The 24,052-nt window shown below is 44.3% G+C and overlaps 2 protein-coding genes across 2 annotated transcripts in view; one reads left to right on the forward strand and one right to left on the reverse strand.

Moving 5' to 3' along the window:
• Window positions 1–22,263, reverse strand: part of ACAD10 (acyl-CoA dehydrogenase family member 10) — a 42,538-nt gene extending 20,275 nt beyond the window's left edge. Inside the window, exons 1-7 of the mRNA XM_049619930.1 lie at window positions 22,168–22,263; window positions 17,248–17,447; window positions 12,519–12,667; window positions 10,243–10,437; window positions 6,242–6,400; window positions 5,362–5,521; window positions 4,020–4,161 (exon numbers count right to left, since the gene is read on the reverse strand). Coding sequence (XP_049475887.1) covers window positions 4,020–4,161; window positions 5,362–5,521; window positions 6,242–6,400; window positions 10,243–10,437; window positions 12,519–12,667; window positions 17,248–17,434 — 992 coding nt within the window. The 5' untranslated portion in view covers window positions 17,435–17,447; window positions 22,168–22,263. The remainder of the gene's footprint in view (window positions 1–4,019; window positions 4,162–5,361; window positions 5,522–6,241; window positions 6,401–10,242; window positions 10,438–12,518; window positions 12,668–17,247; window positions 17,448–22,167) is intronic.
• Window positions 22,264–22,356: 93 nt separating this feature from the next.
• BRAP (BRCA1 associated protein) overlaps window positions 22,357–24,052 on the forward strand; it is a 29,332-nt gene continuing 27,636 nt past the window's right edge. Inside the window, exon 1 of the mRNA XM_049619932.1 lies at window positions 22,357–22,620. Coding sequence (XP_049475889.1) covers window positions 22,539–22,620 — 82 coding nt within the window. The 5' untranslated portion in view covers window positions 22,357–22,538. The remainder of the gene's footprint in view (window positions 22,621–24,052) is intronic.

Below are 24,052 nucleotides of genomic sequence, written 5' to 3' on the forward strand. Positions count from 1 at the left end.
AAAAAAAAAAAGAAAGAAATGAGACAGAAAACAGAAAGATTTAATAAAGTGAAACACTCTTCTTTGAAAACAGTTGATAAATCCCTAAATAGACTAATGAAAGAAAGAACAAATTATCACTCAATATCATGAAAAAGAGGGAAAATCACTACAGATCCTATATACATTAAAAGGATAATAAAAGAATATCATGAACAATAAATTTGATAGATTAGACAAATGGACAAATTCCTTGCAAATTATGACTTACCAAAACTAAAACAGGATGAAAGAAAATATCTGAATAACCCAATATTTATAAATTGAATCCATAATCAAAAAACCTTTTCCTAAAAACTCCAGTCCCTGATGGGTTTACTGGTAAATTCTATGAATCACTTAAGGAAGAAATTTTTTCATGTTTTAAAAATTTTTTTTTTTCAACGTTTTTTTTTTTTAATTTATTTTTGGGACAGAGAGAGACAGAGCATGAACGGGGGAGGGGCAGAGAGAGAGGGAGACACAGAATCGGAAACAGGCTGCAGGCTCCGAGCCATCAGCCCAGAGCCTGACGCGGGGCTCGAACTCACGGACCGCGAGATCGTGACCTGGCTGAAGTCGGACGCTTAACCGACTGCGCCACCCAGGCGCCCCTCATGTTTTAAATAGAAAAATAATTACTCAGTCTTTTTTTTTTATTAAAAAAATTTTGTTTAACGTTTATTTATTATTGAGAGACAGAGAGACACAGAGCGTGAGCAGGGGAGGGGTAGAGAGAGGGGGAGACATAGAATCTGAAGTAGGCTCCAGGCTCTGAGCTGTCAGCACAGAGCCTGATATGGGGCTCGAACTCACAAACTGTGAGATCATGACCTGAGCCGAAGTCGGTCGCTCAACCAACTGAGCCACCCAGGCGCCCCAATAATTACTCAGTCTTATCACCAGTAACTGGCTCCTGCTTTTTGCCTGCCTGGTGTCCTTTCCTTGCTTCAAGTTCTGATAACATACCTGGACTTTCCTTTAGGAAACAGCTCTCCCCCACCGTCAGTCCACATGGTCTGGGTGGGACTGATGCAAACCCTGGTTCCAAGGATGGGCACAAGACCCAGATTTGGCCAATCTGAATACTGCATCCTCCTGACCCCAGACAACACATTGGGCCAATGAGTCAAATCTCAGGAGGTACGCTGGAACATTCACTGAGGTTACGGAGGAAAGAAGAGTGGAGAGATGAAGAGAGAGAAAATGAGTGAGTCCCGGTGACGTTATATGGGCCCTTGGATCTGGTTATGCCTGAAAGATTTAAATTGTGACGTCAATAAATTTTACTCCTCTTCCTTTTTTAAAAAAGAAGACTTAAGTCAGTCTAGGTGGGTTTCTGTTGCTTACAGTTGAGGAACAGAAACATGCTAGTCCAACATGACCATGGTAAATAATGTTGTGTTTTTTTCTAATATTTTTGTTTCAGTGCACAAGTCTTTAAAAAAAAAAAAAAATAGGCGGTGCCTGGCTGGCTCAGCTGGTACAGTGTGTGACTCTTGATCTTGGGGTTGTGGGTTTGAGCCCCAGGTTGGGTGTAAAGATTACTTAAAAATAAAATCTTTAAAAAACAAAACAAGAAAGCAGGATAGAACTATAGGTGGCTTCTATCTGTTTTATCACGTTAAAATTTTATCATGGCATTTTTGTGTCAGGCATATTATTGGCTACACTAATAGCACAATCATTAAAGCTGGGCTGTGAAATCCTACTGCCTCCCAGGTATGATGCCCACCTCCGTCACTCACAGCTAGTTGTGTGTCCCTGGAAACACCGCTTAACCTCTTTAATCCTCGCTTCTCTCACCTATAAAATGGGGATCATAATAGTAACATATCATGAGTTGTTGTGAGAATGCTTTGGGTTAACAATACATCCAAAACATTTATTGCAGTGCCTGGCACATACTAAACGCTCAGTAAATGTCAGCTATTACTATTATTGTTGTTATGGCAACAAGTAGATAGACCAAGGTTTAATCATCTCCTGATTATTGTACCTTCTGGGTGTTTGCAATTTTTTATTAAAACAACATTGTGGTGACCATATTACTGCATAAAGCTGTTTTCCCTATTTAGAATTATTTTTTAAAGAGACATTCCTCTAACTGGAATTGTTAGATCTCAAAGTGTGACTACAATGAGGTTTTTAATAAATTGTATCATGCTGTTTTCCAAAATTCCCAAAGTTGTTCAGATTTACCTTTGGCATTTTAATGTTTTTTTGAGAGAAAGAGTGTGAGCAGGGGAGGGGCAGAGAGGGAAAGAGAGAGACACACACACACACACACACACACACACACACACACACACAGAATCTGAAGCAGGCTCCAGGCCCTGAGCTGTCAGCACAGAGCCCAACACAGGGTTAGAACTCACAAACTATGAGAGCATGACCTGAGCCAAAGTCAGATGCTTAACTGACTAAGTCACCAAGGTGCCCCTACATTTAGCATTTTTTTTTAACATTTATTTTTGGACAGAGAGAGAGCATGAACGGGGGGAGGGTCAGAAAGAGAGGGAGACACAGAATCTGAAACAGGCTCCACGCTCTGACCTGTCAGCACAGAGCCTGACGCGGGGCTCGAACTCGTGAACCACGAGATCATGACCTGAGCCGAAGTCGGCCACTTAACCAACTGAGCCACCCAGGCGCCCCACCCCCCACATTTAGCATTTTATAAGCAGATACTATATTACATTTCATCTTCAAATGCCCATTTTATTCCTTTACTAAAATGGAAATTCTCTGCATTCCTGGATTTTTGGAATGTCACCACAGCCCTCCAGAATTCCTCAGTACCCCTGGGAATGGTCAGAGTTCACAAGCAGGATGCATGAGAATAGAGTGGGGGTTTCACACGTTTAGGGTTTCTTTCCTCTAAATACAAACCTGCTACTATGTGGGTACATATATAAATGTTCAGAAATAGCTACAGGTTTTCTCCTCTGATGACCCCCTAAAGCTTCGTCATTCTCAGTCACCATTGCCTGCAATACTTGGAGAAGTCAGATTCTAGGAACTAAAAAGTCCAAAGAAGAAAGAGTAAATAGTGAGAACAAGAAGGGACCAAGAGCCAAAGTCACATTTTCCTTACTACTCTGCAACATTCCTTCTACAGAACATAATGGGCTGGAAGGAAGAAGGAAGCAGAGGAAGAGAAAGGCTTCCAGGAAAGTAAGCCCCGCTCTGGAGACCATCCAGAATTTTCATCTCAGTTTCAAAGAATTTGGAGCTAGGTTTTTTTTCAACCTGCTATGTTTAAATTTTCCTATTTTCAAAAGAAACTATTTTATTTGGGATGGGCTGTAATGCAACCCATTATTATTTTAAAGATTTTATTATGGAAAATTTCAGACATCTATGAGTAGAGATTCATGAAACAAACCCCCATGTAGCCAATTTCAACAACTACCAACTCAATGCCATGCTTGTTTTGGCCTCAGCCCCACTGATACACTGTTTATAAGACTAAAGGTCTTGGGGCGCCTGGGTGGCTCAGTCGGTTAAGCGTCCGACTTCAGCTCAGGTCACGATCTCACGGTCCGTGAGTTCGAGCCCCGCGTCGGGCTCTGGGCTGATGGCTCAGAGCCTGGAGCCTGCTTCCGATTCTGTGTCTCCCTCTCTCTCTGCCCCTCCCCTGTTCATGCTCTGTCTCTCTCTGTCTCAAAAATAAATAAACGTTAAAAAAAATTTAAAAAAAAAAAAAAAGACTAAAGGTCTTAGTCTTTAAGACTAAAAGGTGAGACTAATGAGTAGTCCAATAATGCTTTTTCCACCAGAGGTTCCAAAAAGGTCTAGTTTCCTACAGGTTTAGGTACAGAAAAGAGAAGACAAACTTCTGAATAAAATTAGGTTACATGTTCTTATTTGAGATAATTTTGGAAATTCATACTTGCGGTTTTAAATGTCTCAAGGCAGTCTGATGGAGAGCTGACTTGTCAGCTCAGGGCTGAGCTGCGGAGGATGGAGGGGAGCACACCCCAGCTCTGAGAAGTTACCTGAACTCCCTCTCCACTGCATGGGAGGATGGAAGGAGTGTCCCCGGGGGCTTCTTCCGCAGAACCAGCTGGTGGTTAGCTAGCCTGATGTAGTAGGTTGGATTTGACTGCCCATGATCAAACTGAAGGAGTTCCAATGGGCCTGCAAGTTTGAAAACAAAGATAACGACAGTGGTTCGGAAGGATAGAGCTGGGCATTCCTGCTCTCTAACAAGTACCACATTTGGGATGCAGGACATTCTGATTAGGGATGCACCTCCGACTTGGGCACCAGAAGTGATGGAGGCCCAGGCCTACCGTGCCAGCCCAGGTCCACTACAGTGTGGCAAAGGCCACTCCATTTACACCACAATCATCTTCACTTTGTGCAGGTGTCCAGTTTTGTCCTTCTTGCCAACTCCCGCTCCACGAAGAAAAGCTTTTCAGTTCTGTTTATCAACCACAAGCACGGTCATGGCAACCCACCATGCTGAAATGGAATGCTTTAAGCCTGAGGATGAAAAGCGCCCTTGTGCATCCCTCAGTCCACACTCGGCCAAACCACGCCTGAGACTGGCGTGACGGCTGGGAGGAGCTTCCGCGGAGGCCTGTAGCTTGAGCTGAAGTGCTTCCCTGAGATGCTCTCTCCCACCCCAAGGGGCTCAAATCCGTGGCTCCCGCTCAGGAACATCCTAATTAACCTTCAGCTTCATAACGAGACTGAACTCTGGACACAGATTCGTTTCACATGGTCAGAAGAGCAAGAAACTGGCATTTGCCTGAGTTAGCTGGAGCTGGCCTGCTCAGAAGGGGCCCCTCAGCTTTGCAGAGGCCCTAAGAACAATCCAATCTCTGGAAAACATAAGTGGAGCTCCACGCAAAAAGTCTTCAAGGATTAAATGGGTGAGGCAAAACTTTATCACCAGGTGGAAATGTCTTCCAAGGCCCCCGAGGCACCTATTTTTCTGAGAGAGGAATATGAAGAATCAAAGAGGGGCCTTTGAAGGGATGGAGACAACTTGTCACACTGTAAATTTATGCAGCTTCTTAAGTCACCTCCACAAAACAGGCTGTCATCTCAAAACATTTAGACTCAAACACCCCTGGGCACGTACACAGTCTCCAGATCCCAGGCGATCCCTGCCACACCACCGTCTCGGGTGGAAGAGAGGGTGAGTGTACTTTTGGGGTTCATGCTTTTCCCCAAGCAAAACTGAAAGCTGCACTCAGATCCACTGAGCTCCATGGCTGTTTTCCTCACCACACAGCCTCTGTCTCCAGCATATTCCACTAGGGTTTGAAAGTGAGAACCAGACTGAAGCCTAGCCTTGAAAGAGTTGGCAAAAAACAGAACTTTAAATACCTGTGCTTTGGGTCCCCAGTAAGTCTTTGAGGTACTTCTCCAAGGAACCTCGTGGAATGTCCATTGTCTTTCTCATGGGGCAAGTGTTTGGAACAATCATTCTCAACGTAAAACCCAAACAGGTTTCTAATTCCTTTACTGCAGTTTCTGGGTCATCAACCTGGTTTCAAAGAGAAGACTGAACATGTACCACCAGTCAACCCTGACCTGGCCTCCTGTCTGTTCTCTAAAAGGGCAGTTTTTTAGAGGAAAATATCGAAGAAGTCACGTTTCTGAGCAAGGACTTTGGAGGCCAAGATATTCAGCTAATGAGGAGGCTGTATAAAGACTTTGCTCTTGCCATTTAATTCTTAACCACACTAAACTTTCTTATTGGCTGGGAAGAGTGCCAGTTAAGAGTCCACGATGCTCCTTCATGCCAGGAGGGCATGATACTGTGCTGCAGCATCAACCCTGTCCCTATGGCCCATCAGCTTCATAATGGAAACGCAAACACAGGAAGCTGGACAGAGACGTCCTCTCAGGTGGCTTCTTGTGCTTCACAGCCATGACCTGGGTGGTCCGTGTGGCTGGTAGCTGCCGGCTCCCTACCCAGAACAGTGTCACAGGGACAGCCTAGCTGCCATCCCAAATGTCTTAAGCCTGCCATTCACCTCCTTGCATAATTCTTTTCTCAAACTGCCTTCTTAGTGTCTGTCTTACTTCCTTTCAAAAATAGAGTGGCTTGTCATGTAAATATCCTAAAATTAATAAAAAAGAAGACCACAGCAACATGGGGGAAAACCACTAAACACAACTATGATTGTTAACAGGACAAGCTTAGAAATGCTGATGCTAGTGCCTAGAGCACAGCAGGGGTTCAAAAAATAGTGATCATTACCTGTATGGTGTGAATGCCAAGGCTGGCAGCCGCTTTTAGATTCGGTCCAAGATCATCAAGAAAGATGGACTCAGAAGGCGGCAGGCCAAGCCGCTCCAAGCACAGCTTGTATATCCTGGGGTCTGGCTTACAGACACCTTCTAGGCAGGACTCCACGACCTGAGCGAGGGACGGGGATGAGAGATGAGTGTCCCTAAAAGGTGGTGCTCCCACATGCATACTGGCATATTTTTTAAAAGAATAATAGGAAGACCATTGAGATTTGTTATAATAAGTAACTTCAGAGTGTTACGATATAAAATGATGTTGCTTTTTAAAGTTGGAGATATGGTAATACCGGGTTACTAGCTGGGGGCAAGCTCAGAAAACCAAAGTTCTGGTTCAGAAACAGCGACCTTGCGCACACAGCGAAGCCACAATGGGCCTCAGTGTCATCGTCGGCAAAGTGGGGATGCTAATAGCTATCTTACCTATCTTAGCGGTTGCTGAGAAAATTAAATGAAAGTTGAGTGGTTCCAAAATGATGTTAGCATTTTGCTAATGTTAAATATTGTGGCTACACAGAAGAGCTGTAGATTTCTACTTCGCCATTTTTTCAGAAAGAAGGGAGGGGCACCTGGGTGGCTCAGTCAGTTGAGTGCCCGACTTCGGCTCAAGTCATGATCTCATGGTTGGTTCGTGGGTTTGAGCCCCACATCGGGCTCTCTGCTGTCGGTGCAGATCCTACTTTGGATCCTCTGTCTCCCTCTCTCCCTCTCTCAAAAATAAACATTAAAAATTTTTTTTTTAAAAAAAAGAAGGCGGCACTGTTTACTAACTACAAAAGGCACATGACCTTAATGTCTGTATTTCAGAAATTAAAAAGCAAAACAGCCATCCTCAACTTATAAAAATCCCATGGGAGAACAGACCCCAAAGAGACTGTTCATGGCAAAGTACTATTCCTTTCACGCAAAGAGCTTCCTGTGTCCTGACAACCTCACTTCCACTGTGTATCTGGTCTGGAAATGCAGTGGGGGGTGGAGAGTGGGGGGTGGGTATGCTTCAGAGGGTCCAGATGAAACCCTGCAAAACCAGACCCAGTGCCAGGCAACCTCTGATCCATCAACCTGCAGGTCCTCTTACACTGTCCCCAGGGCTTAATCTCCTATAAAGTGGGCCTAAAACAGCCACAGAAGCTTATAACTGACACCCTCTGGTCTGCCCTGAGAATAGAACTCAATCCATGCTCACTCCAGGAAGGACTCAGGCTCTCCAAAACCAAGGACAAACCCTTCCCTCTACTCTACATTTGCATTATTCAGGGTTGGGTGAGAACTGCCCTTTCAGGAAAATAAATATCCTAAATAAATTGGACCACTCTATTTAATCTTCCTTGTCTCTTAAGGAGCCGAATGAACTAAAAAAGACAAGCTCCGTGTAAAGAAAACATCAGTAGTGGGTACCAGAGAAGCTGGGTGTTTCAGACACAGACCAGTGTCCACACTGCGGGAGAACAACACAGCTGTGCTGGCTGAGACAGACAGAGGGGGTGGTGAGCCCAGTGAGCCAAGTTCTCACAAGCAGGCATCTCTCCTGAGGGACTATGTTGAGGGTCACTGTATTGGGGAAGTGAAAAAATTCTCCAGATTTAAGTTTGATAAGATCCCCGGCCTTCTCTTTCTGTTCTATTTTGCAAGTTGAAAAAGTCCTGGAGATGTAGTTCTTAACAATGTGAATATACTTAACGCTACTGAACTGAACACTTAAACATGGTTATGATGGTAAATTTTATGTTATGTGGGTTTTTACAATAAAAAAATGTAAAAATATTTTTAATTGAAAAAAATTAGATGGAAAAACATTTTGAAGCCGAGACAGATTCCTGTAATACTGGTTTAAGAGTTCAGCCTCTAATGTTGACAGAGAAAACATCTATGTATGTGTGTGTGCGTGTGCTTTAGAGAACAAAAATCTAAACCCTTGCCCTTGATGAAATGTTTTTAAAACTCCAGGTCTTCTGCAGACCTAAGATACGAAAACCCATCAGAAAACTCTTGGAAAGCACATGCCAAAGTGCCTGTGAAGTCTGAATAAACAAGTCCATTTTTTTTTTTTAAAGAAACTCATAGGTCTTTTAAATTGTAGCTTCATTTGAAGGGCTGAACGTGAGCCTGGACAATTTAATTTGTCTAGATGAAGATATCATTCCTATAGCTGCACTGCACTCTGAAAATAACCAAAACGTACTGAATACTGACCATGTGCCAGGACCATGCAGAGAGCTTTGCATGCATAATTCTGTGGGATGCACGCAGCGACCCTACAACAAAGAAATTGCTATTCCCGAATTACAGAGGAAGAAACTGAGGTTCAAGGAAGCAAAGCAACAGCCCGTGATCACCTGGCTAGCAAGCTGCAGAGACAGAATTGAATCTGGCTGAAGTCCCGGAGCACTCGGAGGGGAGGGGGCTTGGAAGAGCGCTGTTTGTGTCCCACGGGGAAAACAACAATCAAAGCAGGTGGGGAGCTAGACAAGGTGTACAGAGGGGACAGGACTCTATCTCTGACAGGCTTTCTATAAGAAGGAAGGAGGACGTGGGAGGTGAAAACAGCACTAGGCTGAGAGGTTCATTTCCAACATTTGCCCTCTGAATTTCCACCTGTCAATTTTACTAGCTTTTATGTTCTAAAATAGCACTATCCAACGGAACTTTTCAGAATGATGGAAACGCTGTATACGCTGTCCAGTATAGTAGCCACTAGCCGCACGTGGTGAGTGAGCACCTGAAATGTAGCAGGTGCGTACTCTGCGGGGCAAGGATCGTGTCTGTCACATTTGCCACAGTATCCCTTCACGTGTAGTCAGTGGCCAGCGCGCAGTAACTGCTCAGTAAGAATCTATTTTCTAACTGAAGTTTAAGCAAGTCAGCTACGAATAATTCATATCTGTCCCAGGATGATAATCTATTTCTCTCTTGGGGAAATGGGGAATCGTTTATAGGAGTAACCTCCTGGCACAGAAGACCATCTTTCACTCAGTATGTTCTCAGGGCAGTTTGATGGTCTAGCACTGGGCTATCCAATATAGTAACCACCAGCCATATGTGATTATTTACATTTAAACTAATAAAAATGAAATAAAATTCAGTTGTTAGTGACACCAGCCACATTTCAAGGGCTTAATGGCCATATGTGACTAGAAACAACCATATTGGGGGCACCTGGGTGGCTTGGTCGGTTAAGCGTCCGACTTCGGCTCAGGTCACGATCTCGCGGTTGGTGGGTTCGAGCCCCGCGTCGGGCTCTGTGCTGACAGCTCAGAGCCTGGAGCCTGTTTCAGATTCTGTGTCTCCCTCTCTCTCTGCCCCTCCCCCATTCATGCTCTGTCTCTCTCTGTCTCAAAAATAAATAAACGTTAAAAAAAATTAAAAAAAAAAAAAAAAAAAGAAACAACCATATTGGACATTTCCATTACTGCAGTAAGTTTTATTGGATAGCACTGGTCTCAGGATTAATGCCACAGAAATAAAGGGCAACATCACTGGTCTTTTTTTTTTTCTTTTAAAAAAAATTTACTTAAGTTATCTCTACACACAATCTGGGACTCAAACTCACGATCCTGGGATCAAGAGTTGTACACTCTGCTGACTGAGCCACCTAGACACCCCAACATGGTTGGTCTTTGAAGAGATAAGGTCAAAGGTCCCTTTAGATGTGAGGGCTGACGGAAGTTTGTGAGTTATGTGACGAATAAGGTTCAAACCCAGAACATGAAAGAGTCTCTAAAGCTGAGGTTTCAACCAGTTATCAAAGACCATAAATGCTGGACCTTGCTGAGAGCTCAGAGATGTTTTAGAAGTCCTCTTTTCATCCTGTTAGGTCTAAATCTAATTTAGTCAAGTTAGACTGACTAAGGAAACCCATTCACTCAAGACCTGCTACGAGGCAGTGTTTAATGATGCATCCTAAAGCAAGGACAGAGACTCTGTTTCGATAGTTTTGGATTACTTCAAGCTTACCACATCAAACTGTTTCCGGTCCAGGGGCAAAAAGCTTTTCCCGTTGGGAAGATAAAAATTATTGCTCAAGACTGCAGTCCGAAGGCCTTTTGCCCGAATTTGAGTTATGGCCTCAGTCATCACTGGGAACTGCTTCGCCACTTGCTCACTGGTCAGCAGGGAGAAAAAGGAGCCCACAGGTACGGAGGTCTTTGACTAAAAATGGGGGAGGGGAAAGGAGAGGCAGCAATAATTAAGAGTAGGAGGAACAGCTTATGACCAACAGAGAAAAACACGGCTTCCTGTCTTCCTACTGCTACCTCGTTTGATTTGCTACCTAAAGGAATTGTCCCTCAGCCCCGGTGCAGAACTTCACATACAAGGTTGTAAAAAGTAACTTCAGGTGACAGTGGTGAGGGAATGGAGCTATTTATATCAATAGTCCAGTTAAATTAATTCTTTATTTCAGTCATGGATTGGCGATTTTACTTATTTATTTTTAAATGTTTACGTATTTGTTTTTGAGAGAGAGAGAGAGAGAGAGAGAGAGAGAGGGCGCATGCACAAGTGGGATGGGGGTGGGGGGCAGAGAGAGACACACACACAGAATTTGAAGTAGGCTCCCAGGCTCTGAACTGTCAGCACAGAGCCCAGTGTGGGGCTCAAACCCACAAACTGTGAGATCATAACCTGAGCTGAGATCCAGAGTTAGATGTTTGACTGAGCCACCCAGGCACCCCATGGATTGGCAATTTTAAAGAATATCAGAATATCCAAGGACAACTCAAGCTAAAAGTATATTAAGCAGGTATCATTTCATTCTTTTTTAAAAATTTATTTATTTTGAGACAGAGAGAGCACACACACGCAGAGGGAGAATCCCAAGTAAGCTCTGCACTGTCAGCACAGAGCTCAATGCAGGGCTCGAACTCATGAACTGTGAGATCATGACCTGAGCTGAAATAGAGTGAAACACTTAACCGACTGAGCCACCCAGACGCCCCTATAATTTAATTCTTAATGATCCAGAAGACATGTAATGATTTCGTATTGTGAACTTCAGCTTCTGACCCATTTTTCATTTTTAAATTCAATCTACGTGGGTTTTGGAAACTGTTACCATATTTCAAACATTTGCAAAGGCAGGTCTGCTCTTTTATACAAACACACACATACACACTATGGAACAGCTTTCTTGAGATACAATTCACATACCACACAATTCACCCATAAACTGTACAATTCAAAATTTTTAATATATTCACAGTTGTGTAACCATCATCACAATCAATTTTAGAACATTTTCATCACCTTGAAAAGAAACTCCATATATATTGGCAGTCATGTTCCATTCTACCCCCCATTCCCAATACTCTCAGTCCTAGAAAATCACTAATCTAAGTTTCTATTTCTATTGATTTCCCTGTCCTAGACATTTCATATCAATGGAATCATACATTATGTGGTCTTCTTGACTGACTTCTTTCTTTCACTTAGCACAAAGTTTTATATACCTATTTGAAATTGTGGTAAAATATATGTAACATAGGGGCAGTTGGGTGACTCAGTCAATTAAGCATCCAACATTGGCTTAGGTCATAATCTCGGGGTGCAGTTCAAACCCTGTGTCAGGCTGTGTACTGACAGCTCAGAGCCTGGAGCCTGCTTCGGATTCTGTATCTCCCTCTCTCTCTGCCCCTCCCCTGCTCATGCTCTGTCTCTGTCTCTCTCTCTCAAACACAAAAAAATAATAAAATCTTTAAAAAAACATACATCACATACAATGTACTATTTCGACCACTTTAAGTGTGCAGTTGAGCGGCATTATGTACATTCATTTAAAGATTTTTTTTAATGTTTATTTTTGAAAAAGAGACACAGAGCATGAGTGGGGGAGGCACATACTTTTAGATATATGTAGTTAAAGTTCAGTACCTGGGGATGGAAGAAATGCATTAAAAACTTAAAAATGGCAGGGCACCTGGGTGGCTCAGTCGGTTAAGCGTCCCGACTTTGGCTCAGGTCATCATCTCATGGCTTGTAAGTTCAAGCTCCACATCGAGCTCTCTGCTGTCAGCACACAGCCTGCTTTGGATCCTCAGGCCCCCTCCTTTTGTGCCCCTGCCTTGCTTGTTCTCTTTCTCTCTCTCCCAAATGAATGAATTTAAAAAGTTTTTTCAATTCAAATGGATTATTAGGTTTTCACTTATTTGCAGTTTAACCAACTTAATAGCTGAGTATTGCACCCAAACTCTAGGCAGAAAGAATATGTAAATTCAAGTATGTTTATCACTCACGATTTCAGAGCAAAGTCTCCCAAATTGCTGTAAGAAATCCTCTGTTGTTATCTCTCCCCTCATAAATTTCATCCAGGGCCCCTTTTCACCACCTGAGATAAAGGCCTGCAGTATAGTTCCAGGAGGGATATCATTTTGTAGCTCCCATTCTATAGGAATTAAAATTTGCAATGAGTGAAATACATTCAGAGATGGCTGGGGTTTGGAAAGCTCAGGGGAATTACCACCAGTCCCTGTGACGCTGCTGTGGTGCCAGGGGGGGATTCTCACGGGAATTAGGAGAAACTGAGGAAACGCAAAATCTCAGCCTTAGACCCCAAGGCAACAGTGATATGGAGGGGACACTGCTGTTAAGCATCAGGTCCTTACCCTCTACTTGACATGACTCTGGACACTGCATTATGCATTTTCTTCCCTGCTCTCATCAGCTGCCTCATGTACCTCAGGTCGCTCATACGCTCCTGGCACGTGGTAAGAAAACACAAGCGTAATAAGCCACGTTCGGACAGCACACCAAAACAGGCCCTTCATTTTGTAAACTGGAGTCATCCTCTGTGGCACCAGAACTGCTACGCTGAAACGTTCACTTGGGGGATGCGGTCTTTGCGGAATAAGGAAGAAATTTTCCTTTTTTTTTTTAATGTTTATTTTTATTCTTGAGGGGTGGAAGGAGAGTGCGAGCAAGGGGCAGAGACAGAGAGAGAATCCCAGGCAGGCTCCACACTGTCAGCACAGAGCCCGACACAGGGCTCGAACTCATGAACAGTAAGATCATGACCTGAGCCAAAATCAAGAGTTGGATGCTCAACCAACTGAGCCACCCAAGCGCCCCTCTTTTTTTTTTTAAGCTTATTTATTTTGAGAGACAGAGAGAGTGTAAGAGGGGGAGGGGCAGAGAGAGAGAGAGAGAGACAGAGAGAGAGACAGAGAGAGAGAGAGAGAGAGAGAGAGAGAGAGAATCTTAACCAGGCTCCACACTGTAAGCATAGAGCCCAACGTAGGGCTGGAACTCATGAACCCGTAAGATCATGACCTGAGCCAAAATCAAGAGTTGGATGCTCAACCAACTGAGCCACCCAGGCGCCCCTAAAGACGATTTCTATCCATAAGAAGTTCAGGCAGTGGATGGATCAGCATTTGTGTGTACGGGGAGTCTTTGGACAGAGGCTGCTTTTTCTTGTACCAGGTTGTGTGTTTTCTTTCTAAAATATAGCTGCTATGGGGCAAATATATATGTAGCAATCATAAGTATTTCTAAGACATAATATACTTTACACATTTATTTTGTTTTGATAAAGTAGGGCCTGTGCATTGAAAATATTTGACAATATATAAAGTATAAAAAAGAAAGTTAAATGACAAGCAATCTCCCTTAGAAATAATCAATGTTACTAATTTGATACATGTTCTTTGAGAATAGCAAGACTTAAAGCTCAATCCAAATAATCCTACTTATTTGAGAACTAAAATGTGTAACATTTTTTATGGTCTCAGAATTGGCAAGCATGTAAGGAAACTGGCACTCTTGTAGACTGTTGATGGGAGTGGAAAGAAGAACAACCTCTGGAGAGCAAAATTTTAAATATACGTTTGATGTAGTAATTCCACTTCTAGGAATTTCTCCCACATATATATTTATAAAAGTCAGCAAAGATTATGAACAAGGCTGTTTGTGCAGAATTGCTCATGATAAAAAGAATGAGGAATTTAAACACATGTCAGTAAATCACTTGTTACATCAACTTTGATACATCCATAGAATGGAATACCACACAGGTGTATAAACTAGACCAAGGATATGCAAAATACGGCCTGGGAACCAAATCTGTCTCCTATCTGCTTTTGTATTCATGTACTACTGTCTATCACTGTTTTCTTGCTCCAACAGGAGAATTAAGCAATTGTGACAGATTGTGTGGCTTGCAGAGCCTACTTAGCCCTTTATAGAAAAAGCTTGCTACCTGAAACACACCTTGATAAAGGATGAACTGACCTGGGAACATGCTAGACAGGGACACTCTACCCAGGGAGGAGGTCAGAGAGGCTTTCACAAAAAAGAAGTCGTTTTTTTGTAGTTGTTTGTTTGTTTTTTAAGTTTATTTATTTTTAAGAGAGGGGGAGAGAGAGAGCGCGCACATGAGCATGCACAGGGTACGGGCAGAGAGAGGGAGACAGAGAAAATCCCAAGCAGGCTCTGCACTGTTAGTGCAGAGCCCAATGCAGGGCTTGAACCCACAAACTATGAGATCATGACCCAAACCAAAGTTGGACACTTAACCAACTGAGTCACCCAGGTGCCCCAAGAAGTCTTAAAGTCAATATTAATAACCACCACAAGATTTATTGAGTGTGCAAAATACTCCAGGCACTGTGGCAAGTAATATACTGTTTAGGTCACCATCAAAAGTACAAGCAGGATTTGAACAGGCAGAGGAGGCAGGGAAGGGTGGCTGCCAGCAGAGGGGAGAGAACTTGCAAAGACACAGGAGTGTAAAGGTGTTCGGCAAATTTAAAGAACATCAAGCAGTCCACAGAGGCTGAAATGTGGGAAATGCTATGGTACGTGGACACGAGGGCTAATTTGCAAGAGGCCTTGGATACCAAGCGAAAGCTTCTGGGCTTAATCTAAGGGACAAAGCACAGGCACTCGAGCATTTGAAGCAAGGGAGGGAAGGGATGGGATCTGCATCTCAGAAATGTAACTCTGGGGGCTGCATGGAAGGTGGTACAAAACCCAGAGCGCCAGAGGCAGAGAGAAGAGCTAGGAGGCTCATGTGATGGTGCAGGTAGGAGACGGTAGGGTCCTGAACCTGGGCCGAAGCAGAGGGAGTGAAGCGAATAGGTTCTCAAGATATTCTGGAGAAAGCTGAGAAGACTCCTGTCCAGTGATCTTTGTTTTCTGTAAAAGAAGAGATTCGGCTGTCTTCCAAGTATGAAGGCTTGGTGGGGGGAGTAGGAGACTGCTGGGAGGTCGGAAGAGCCCTGTGGCAAATGCCAGAGGAATATGAGCAGAGGAATAGGGAGGCTGAGGGACCAGCTGCAGCAGAAGCTAAAAAATTGCTCACCAAGTCAGTTTGCTTAGCTGGGTAACGTGAAAAGGAAAACCTCACTAAAATGAAGTCAGGACGCCAGAAGGGGGAGCTCGCACGCCCTTCCAACTCCATCAATGACAGACACCAACAGAAGAATCTCCAACAGGAAAGGATGGTGAATTACTGGCCCCAACAGGAAAAAAGATGTATGCTGAACTGACTACCCCACCAGCTCGGCTAATGAGAAATCATCATCACCATGAACTCCTGCCTTTCTCCAATGGACTTTTGTTCAAAACAAGCCCTCCCAACTTCCTCCTCCTTCTCCATAAAATGTTCCTCTCTTTTGTTTGTTGGACTAGCCTATGGTTTTGACCAAAGCTAGCTTGTCCCAAATTGCAATTCTCCGCTATTCCCAAACTCATTTTTGCTGGTTAAATAACTGTTTCATGTTTAACGTCAATAGTAATTTTTTTTACCCAGGGACATATAAAACCTGTACTTGGGTTGGTTTAGCATGGAGAATCGCCCAACCAGCTACCATAGAGGTCAGCTCTTTGGCCCTCTTTTATTCCTGCTGGCTGGAATGAGAATGTGATGGCAGGAGGTAATGCAGCCAAGATAGATCAGGAGGTGAAACTGAAAATGAAGAGTATTTGCAGCAAAGCGATACAATAGACACAACCTGAGTGCCTGATATCACCGAGCAACATACTAGCCCCCTACCACACACCTGAGCTTTCATGTGCCAAAGAAAGAAACTTTGATCTTGTTTCGGTCACTGTTCTGTTAGGTTTCCTAACACTTGAGGCCAAAATTAATCCAATGCGGGGCGCCTGGGTGGCTCAGTCGGTTAAGCGTCCGACTTCGGCTTAGGTCATGATCTCATGGTTCGTGGGTTCCAGCCCCATGTCGGGCTCTGTGCTGCTGACAGCTCGGAGCCTAAAGCCTGCTTCTGATTCTGTGTCTCCTTCTCTCTCTCTGCCCCTCCCCAGCTTGCGCTCTGTCTGTCTCTCAAAAATAAATAAGTGTAAAAAAAAAAAAAATTAATCCAATGCAAGTCACTTGAACTGAGTAAGGAAAACAGTAAACCAGGAGGGGCTGATAAAGGATCAGAGACTAGAGGTTTGATCTTGAAGGACATAAAGCAGGTTTCTCAGGCAAGCAGCACGGTTCTCAGAGAAAGGTAGTTAAATTCTACCAATACCAATAACAACAATAACAATGGCAGCTCATCATGAATTGGGAATTTAAGTTGAGATAAGCACTCACTGTGCTACGCAAGTGTCTTCTGTAATCATTTCATTCAACTCTCCCCAAATCCCAAAGAGGTAAGTACCATAATTAGCCTTAATTTAAATTTTATTTATTTATTTTGAGAGACAGAGCCCAATGCCAGGCTCAATGTCACGAACCATGAGATCATGACCTGACCCAAAACCAAGAGTCAGACACTCAATCTACTGAACCACCCAGGCACCCCTATTAGCCTTAATTTGATAACAAAATGAAAATAAAGACTCAGAGAAGTTGAATAATTTACTCAAAATACTCAGCCACAAAGTGGTGCTTGGAATTTGATTTAAGAGCCAGAGTATCTCCCCCTGCCCAAATCTTCCTCTGTCTCCCCTTACCTCACTTCATTCCCCTCCACCCCCAGCCTAGTCTCCAAAAGTAAAACAGAATAAAGAGCTCACCTGCAGCCACTCTCCCTGGAGAAGGAATGAGAACTCCACCCATATCAAAAATCACCGCTCTGTAGGGGCCACCTCCAGAATGTGTCCAGTGCCTGGCTCCCTGGTGCTTGCACTGGATGTGCTTCAGGAAGGCTGCCCTCCGAGGCTGCTGGAGTTGTGACAACTGGAAGAGCCATCTTATGTACATGTTGAGGCCAAGACTGCAGGAGAAGACACAGGGCACAGCTCGCCTTCGTTGCCCCCAGTCCAGTCCACCATCTTAGAGCTCAGATGTGCCAACTTGGCATCTCCACTGATCTCCAGCCAACACTTCAAACCACAACCAGAACTGAACCCTCCCTGACTCCTCCTTTTTCTCAGTTCCTTAGCTCAGTAAAGGGCTCCACCATTCAGCTACCTGCTCAAGCTAGAAAACTGGGATTCACCCCTGACTTCTCCCAGTCCCCCACCTGGGGCGAAACTAGATGCTCTGTGCTGTCAAGTCTTCCTCCTGAAAGCCGCTGTCTACCTGTCTCCACTTACTACCCACCGATGAACTTGCCCACAGATCATTGCAACAGCTTAACCGGTTCCCCTGCCTCTTCTCAAACCCCCTCTTCATTCTTCACTCTTCAAACAGAGTAAGAGTGCTCTTTCAAAACTGTAAATGCGGCCACCTCCTAATGCCACTTAAAATTTTCAGTGGTAGCGGAGCACCTGGGTGGCTCAGTCAGTTGCGCATCTGACTTTGGCTCGGGTCACAATCTCGCACTCTGTGAGTTCAAGCCCCACATGGGGCTCTGTGCTGACAGCTCAGAGCCTGGAGCCTGCTTTGAATTCTGTGTCTCCCTCTCTCTTCCTCCCTGCTCACACTCTGTCTCTCTCTCAAAAATAAAGATTAAAAAAATTTTTTTAATAAAATAAAAACTTCAATGGCAGGATGCCTGGGTGGCTCAGTCGATTAAGCGTCCAACTCTTGATTTCAGCTCAGGTCATGATCTCACAACCATGAGATCGAGCCCTGCAGTGGGCTCTGCACTGATCGTGGAGCCTGCTTGGGATTTTCTCTCCTCTCTCTCTCTCTCAAAATAAATAAACATTAAAAAAAATAAATACATAAAATAACATTTTCAGTGGCTCCCCCACCGCCCTCAAGACAAACTCTTTAACCTTCCTCAAGAGGCCCTCTAGATCTGCCCCCGACTTGGGGTAGCAACTCTCTTTTAACCTTAATCCAGATGATGTGGACATGCAAATCTACATGCCGCTTCCTCAGACCCATGATGTTCTCCTCCAGCTACCACACCTTGGCCTATGCTGTTTCCTTGCCCTGGACTGCTCCTTTCCACCTGTCACCTGGCTAATTCCAAATTGTCCTTTAGGCTCTAGTTTACCTATCACTTCCTTCATGAAACCTCTTCTGGCTACCAGAAAAGACAGGTGAGAAGTCAGTAAAAGGATACCCAGTACTGACCTCCTCCTAGCACTTACCCTCCTACACTTCGCTGCAACAGGCTCCTAAGTGTTCTCCATTTGCCTCTTTTTTTAATGTTTTATTTATTTTTGAGAGAGTGCAAGCGGGGGAGAAGCAGAGAGAGAGAGGGACAGAGGACTTGAAGCAGGCTCTGTGCTAACAGCAGCAAGCCCAATGTGGGGCTTGAACTCACGAACCACAAGATAATGACGTGAGGTTAAGTCAGATGCTCAACGGACTGAACCACCCAGGAGCCCCCATTTGCGTCTTTTCTAAACGTACTGTCAAAAAGTTCGGGGGGGGGGATCATATACATATAACACATACATATGTATATAGACTTACACATATATAGGTATAGAGATAATCCAAATATGGCAAAATGTTATTAGTCTATTTAGGTGAAAGGCAGATGATGAAAAGCATATGAGAGGTCACTCATATAGCATCTAGACACAGTGTAATATTCTTTCAACTTTTCTGTATGTCTGAAATAAAAAGCTGGGGTAAAAAAATAATTAAAGCAGGGGTGCCTGGGTGGCTCAGTTGGTTAAGCGTCCAACTTCGGCTCAGGTCGTGATCTCATGGTTCGTGGGTTCGAGCCCCGCATCGGGCTCTGTGCTGACAGCTCAGAGCTTGGAGCCTGTTTTGGATTCTGTGTCTCCCTCTCTCTCTGCCCCTCCCCCACTTGCACTCTGTCTCTCTGTCTCAAAAATAAATAAACATTAAAAAAAATTTTTTTTAAATAATTAAAGCAAATTCTATTTGCTGTCAGTTTCTCATGAAAATCTTTACACTTTTTGTGTGTATGCTTTTTCTATAGTTTAAAAGCTTATTAAAAATCAGGTTTGAACAAAACATTGGTAAGACAGTCTGTAAATTTACAGGAGCCACTTCAATGCCTCCATAAGGATTCCACAAGCTATGTAAGACTCTAAAGAGAGGATTCTTAAGCAGTAAATCTTCAAGATGATACAATGTGTTTTTCCTGTAACTGGAAATTTGCTGAACTGGGGGTGGGGGGTGGAATTTTGAAATGAAAAACTTAAAGATTGATTTGCATTTTCAGTTTTACTTATGTTCCTATGCCAAGGCCAAGGTTTATGATGGAAGGAGTTTATTTATAGGCTACTAAAAGCGTCAAAACGTTTTGTGTCAGGGCTTAACAGAGATGAAAAGTGTCTCTGGGGCCTGAAGGGCTGACTTTCATCTTAACTGAGGATACTAATGGATGAATGGGCAATGCTCCCATGACCAGCTTGCTTATTCCTTCCAACTAGAGATGATGGTTCTGTTCTAGCCACTTCCCAACACTCTCTTCAGAGCAGCAAAACACTGATTTCTGATCCCTCCAGGCTGGGGTACCTATCCACTGACTGTAACATCTCTCCCTGCTTCATCTGCCGGTAAACTTCCACTTATTTTTACCTCACAGCCTCAGTTTTACCTTTACCTCCTCTGCAGAGGCTTTTCTTTTCTTTTAAAAATTTTTCTTTTTTTAAGTAGGCTCCACACTCAACGTGGAGCTTGAACTCAAGAATCTCACGTTCTACCGGCTGAGCCAGGCAGGCACCCCGGGTTTTTTTTTCTTTTCCCAGGCACTCTCTGGCACTACTTTTTTTTTTTTTTTTTTAACTCCTATTGCTTCTTCTCCATACCTTCACCAGAGCATTTACCCCATTACACAGCCAACTGTTTGCACACCTATCTGCTCCTGTAGTTGTAAGTTTCTTACAGAAAGGCGTATCTTGCCGTTTCATCTTTGTACATATTTCATCCTTGTGTATATCCATCCCCTGGGGCTTAGCACAGCATCTAGACACATAGCAGGTGCTCAGCATAAATGAGCTGGAAGAATGAATAAACTGGATGAATCAGAGAATTGGGGAAGGCAGGGGACAGGTTCTTTGTGATAGCCACAAAGAACTGTTACAAGCCCAACTTGCCCATTGCTAACTAACGATTCTAGTTCTCTGGGACTGGCATCTTTTTTCTGTAACACGGAGAGTATTTGTCTTCTCCGTGACTTTCAGAACAATGAGATTAGTATGATAATGTAGATTTGCTACTTAATTTATGCTTTTATAAACATGCACACACAGTATGTGTTGTCACATGCTAAGATGGTTTAGTAAAGAGGCTTGAGTGTTGTCTTTAGAATCAGATTGCCTGGGTATGAATTCTAGCTCAGCCACTTACTAAGTGTAAGAGCCTGAGCCAGTTTCTCTCGCTGGGATTCAGGTTCCTCCTCTGTAAATGGGAATAATTATACAACGGTTTCATACAGTTGTTGTTACTACTGCATTAAATAAAGTATGTAAAGCACTCAAGTTAATACCTGACACACTATTACCTACTACTGTAATAATTATAAAAAGTCCACAGATCTTGCATGTTATATGCATATACTATGTGAATACATATATGCATTTTCACAGCAATTCTTAACAGGGGGTGATTTTGGTCCTAAGGGAACATTTGGCAATGTACCCAGACATTGTGGGTTGTCACCACTTGTGGGGGGGGGGGGGGGAAGTGCTAGTGGGTCAAGACAAGGATGCCAGCAAACATCCTATAAAGTATAGGACACACACACACACACACACCAAAAAATGATCAGGACTCAAAATGTTAATAGTGCAAAGATTGAGAAACCCTGACATAGAGAGTATATTGAAAGGTGACAGCGTGCAGTCACAAGCTAATAGACTTATGTCATGTGGTCATGTTATATGCATATATCGTTCACGTCCCTACACGTGTCCAGGACATGCTGTGACACATCTTAGATGTCTTTATAGCATACGCTTGGAATAGCATTGTCATGTATGTGCTATGTAGGTCTGTATGTCTTAATGTCTATATGCTAAAGGCAGTCTGACGTACTGGAAAACAAAGATGAATCTAAGAAAAGTGATAAAGAGCCACAGGCTCTATTCATTTAATACTCACGGCTGTGTAATATCCTAGTTTTACGCAACACCTAGCTCAAGGTCACACAGCTCACTGATCAAGGTCGACTCCATAACAGGAACTATGCGTGTTTATCTTATTCACGAAAATATCCCATTACCCCACCAGCGCTTAGGCTCTCAGTAAACTTCGTGAAGTGATGCGGCGGAGAGCAGGGCCCAGATCTAGCTGCAGCACCGCGCACGTAACCAGGCCACCGCCCTAGACAGAGTCAGAAACACTGCAATCGAGTCCCTATTCCTCAAGCGCCTTCAGAGAAACGGATTCACCTCTGAGCTTTAGCATACCTATCTGTAACGTGTGGCTAACACAAAACAACTCCACTAGCGCTAGAGCGAGTGGTGAAACATAACAAAGGCAAGAGCTCGCCATATGGCTAACAGTTCCTCGGACAATTCGGAGCTCGCGGAGCCGAGGACCCCTCGCCGTCGGCTGAAGTAGGCTGGGGGCAATGCCTCTCGCGTAGGTAAACTCGGGCCTGGGCGCAAACCCACCGATCGGCCTAACGCGGCAGCCACTGCCCTCAGTCTTCGGAACGTTCCTCCTTCCCAACCTCTTCGAGATCTCCCCGGGAGCGCAGACTCACCTCCGCGCCGTCACGCCAGTCACGTGCCCGCTTCCCCATCCAATCGGAGCGCGCGCTGATCCGCGCATGCGTAACCCCGCGCGTCGACGACGGCAGCCGGGAGGCGGAAGTGAAGGTTGTTGTGGCTCGGCTGGTTGCGCGCGGAGCTGCTGCTACCGAGGCAGCGGCGCCGGCGCTGAGGCGGTGGCTGCGCTGCCGACTCTGGACCTCTTGGCCTCTCGGCTCGCCTCCTAGCCTCGCCTGAGCCCGCCGGGGCCCGCGCCGGCCAGCGCCTGCCCTATGAGTGTGTCACTGGTTGTCATCCGACTGGAGCTTGCGGAACACTCGCCCGTCCCCGCCGGCTTCGGCTTCAGCGCCGCGGGTGAGTCCCGCGGCCTCGCAGCCTTCCGTCTAGCCCCGTGCCTGGGCCCGGGGAAAGGCGGTGGCGAGGGTCTTTGTCAGGAAGAAGCTGAGAGGTGGTTGAGATTCCTCTTACTCCACCCATGCTAAATAGGCCGGATGTCATCTCTGGGAAGCCCTTCCCGGCCCATCCCTCCTGGTGCCTTCCCACGGGCACCCTTTATACCTGGCACGTCGCCCTCTCCACCCGGGGTTAGAGTCAAGTTTTGTAAGTTACTTTCCTCTAGGCTTTGTGAAGGCAGCGACTGCATCCCAGAGATGCTGACGGTTTGTGGTTTAATTAAATCGTTCCTCTTTGGAAGAATATCTATTTAGGCGCCCTGCAGCCATAGTAATAACTAAAATGAGTACACTTCCTATGTGTTATCTTTAATTATCTTTACAACAGTCCTGTTACGTAGATGGGTGGTATGCTCCTTTTACAGATTGGGAAACTGAAGCCCAGTGGTTGAATGACTTGCCCACAATTATCTGTAGGTGGTAAAACTGGGATTCTAACTTAGAGCTGGACTTGAGAGTCTGAGCTGTTCGTTACCAGCCACACAGTCTGCTTCGTGGCGAATGCAACTATGACTGCGTTTCTTGAACCTTAAGCAATTACCTAACAGTAACAGTTATTCAAGAAGAAATCACTGAATGCTCACCATCTGCTGGAACTTCAGTTGTTTGCAGAATCAGACATGGTCTCTGCTGTAATGGCTCCAGCAGCTCAATGGGGAGAGATGAATTAAATAATTGCAGAATTATAGTACTGCAGAATTATTATTAAGTAATTGTAGAATTACAAGTGGGAAAACAGCTGTGGAGGAAAGGAAGAGTTTGGAAAGGTATTACACGAGGATCTCTTTGGTTTGAGGAGGGGACATAGGGCAGGTAGATATGGTGTCCTTGGAAACTAACTTGAGTGTGTGAATTTTGGAGCTGCAATTTAAAAATTGAATAGGATTTAATGGGTTACAAGCACCTTTCAAAGACTACAAGTGATCTCTCTGAGTTCTGAAAGTCAGCTTAATTGATATTAGGCACATATACATCTCTAAATGGGTTATTCATTGATTCAACAAAACTTTAAAGAGCTTGCACTGTGTGCTAGGCACTGTCGTGTAAGTGCTGGGGATACGGCGGTGGGCTAAACAGGCCTGGCTCCTGCTCTGATAGAACTTGTATTAAGGATATTTCAATCGAGTCTCCCAAGCTCCTTTCCCATTTTTGTGTGTTTCATTGATTTAAGACCGTGATCACAGATTTTCATGGTATGATGCATGGCATGAGGCTAACCTAGGGTGTTTAAGAAGACTGCTAAAGGTTTTTGAAATTTTTGTTTATTAATGGGCTTGATACCTTCATTTGGAGCTCAACACAGTTTCACTTTACCGGAGATTACTAAAAGTGTT

The sequence above is a fragment of the Panthera uncia genome, assembly GCF_023721935.1.
Source record: "Panthera uncia isolate 11264 chromosome D3 unlocalized genomic scaffold, Puncia_PCG_1.0 HiC_scaffold_8, whole genome shotgun sequence".
Lineage (NCBI taxonomy): Eukaryota > Metazoa > Chordata > Mammalia > Carnivora > Felidae > Panthera > Panthera uncia.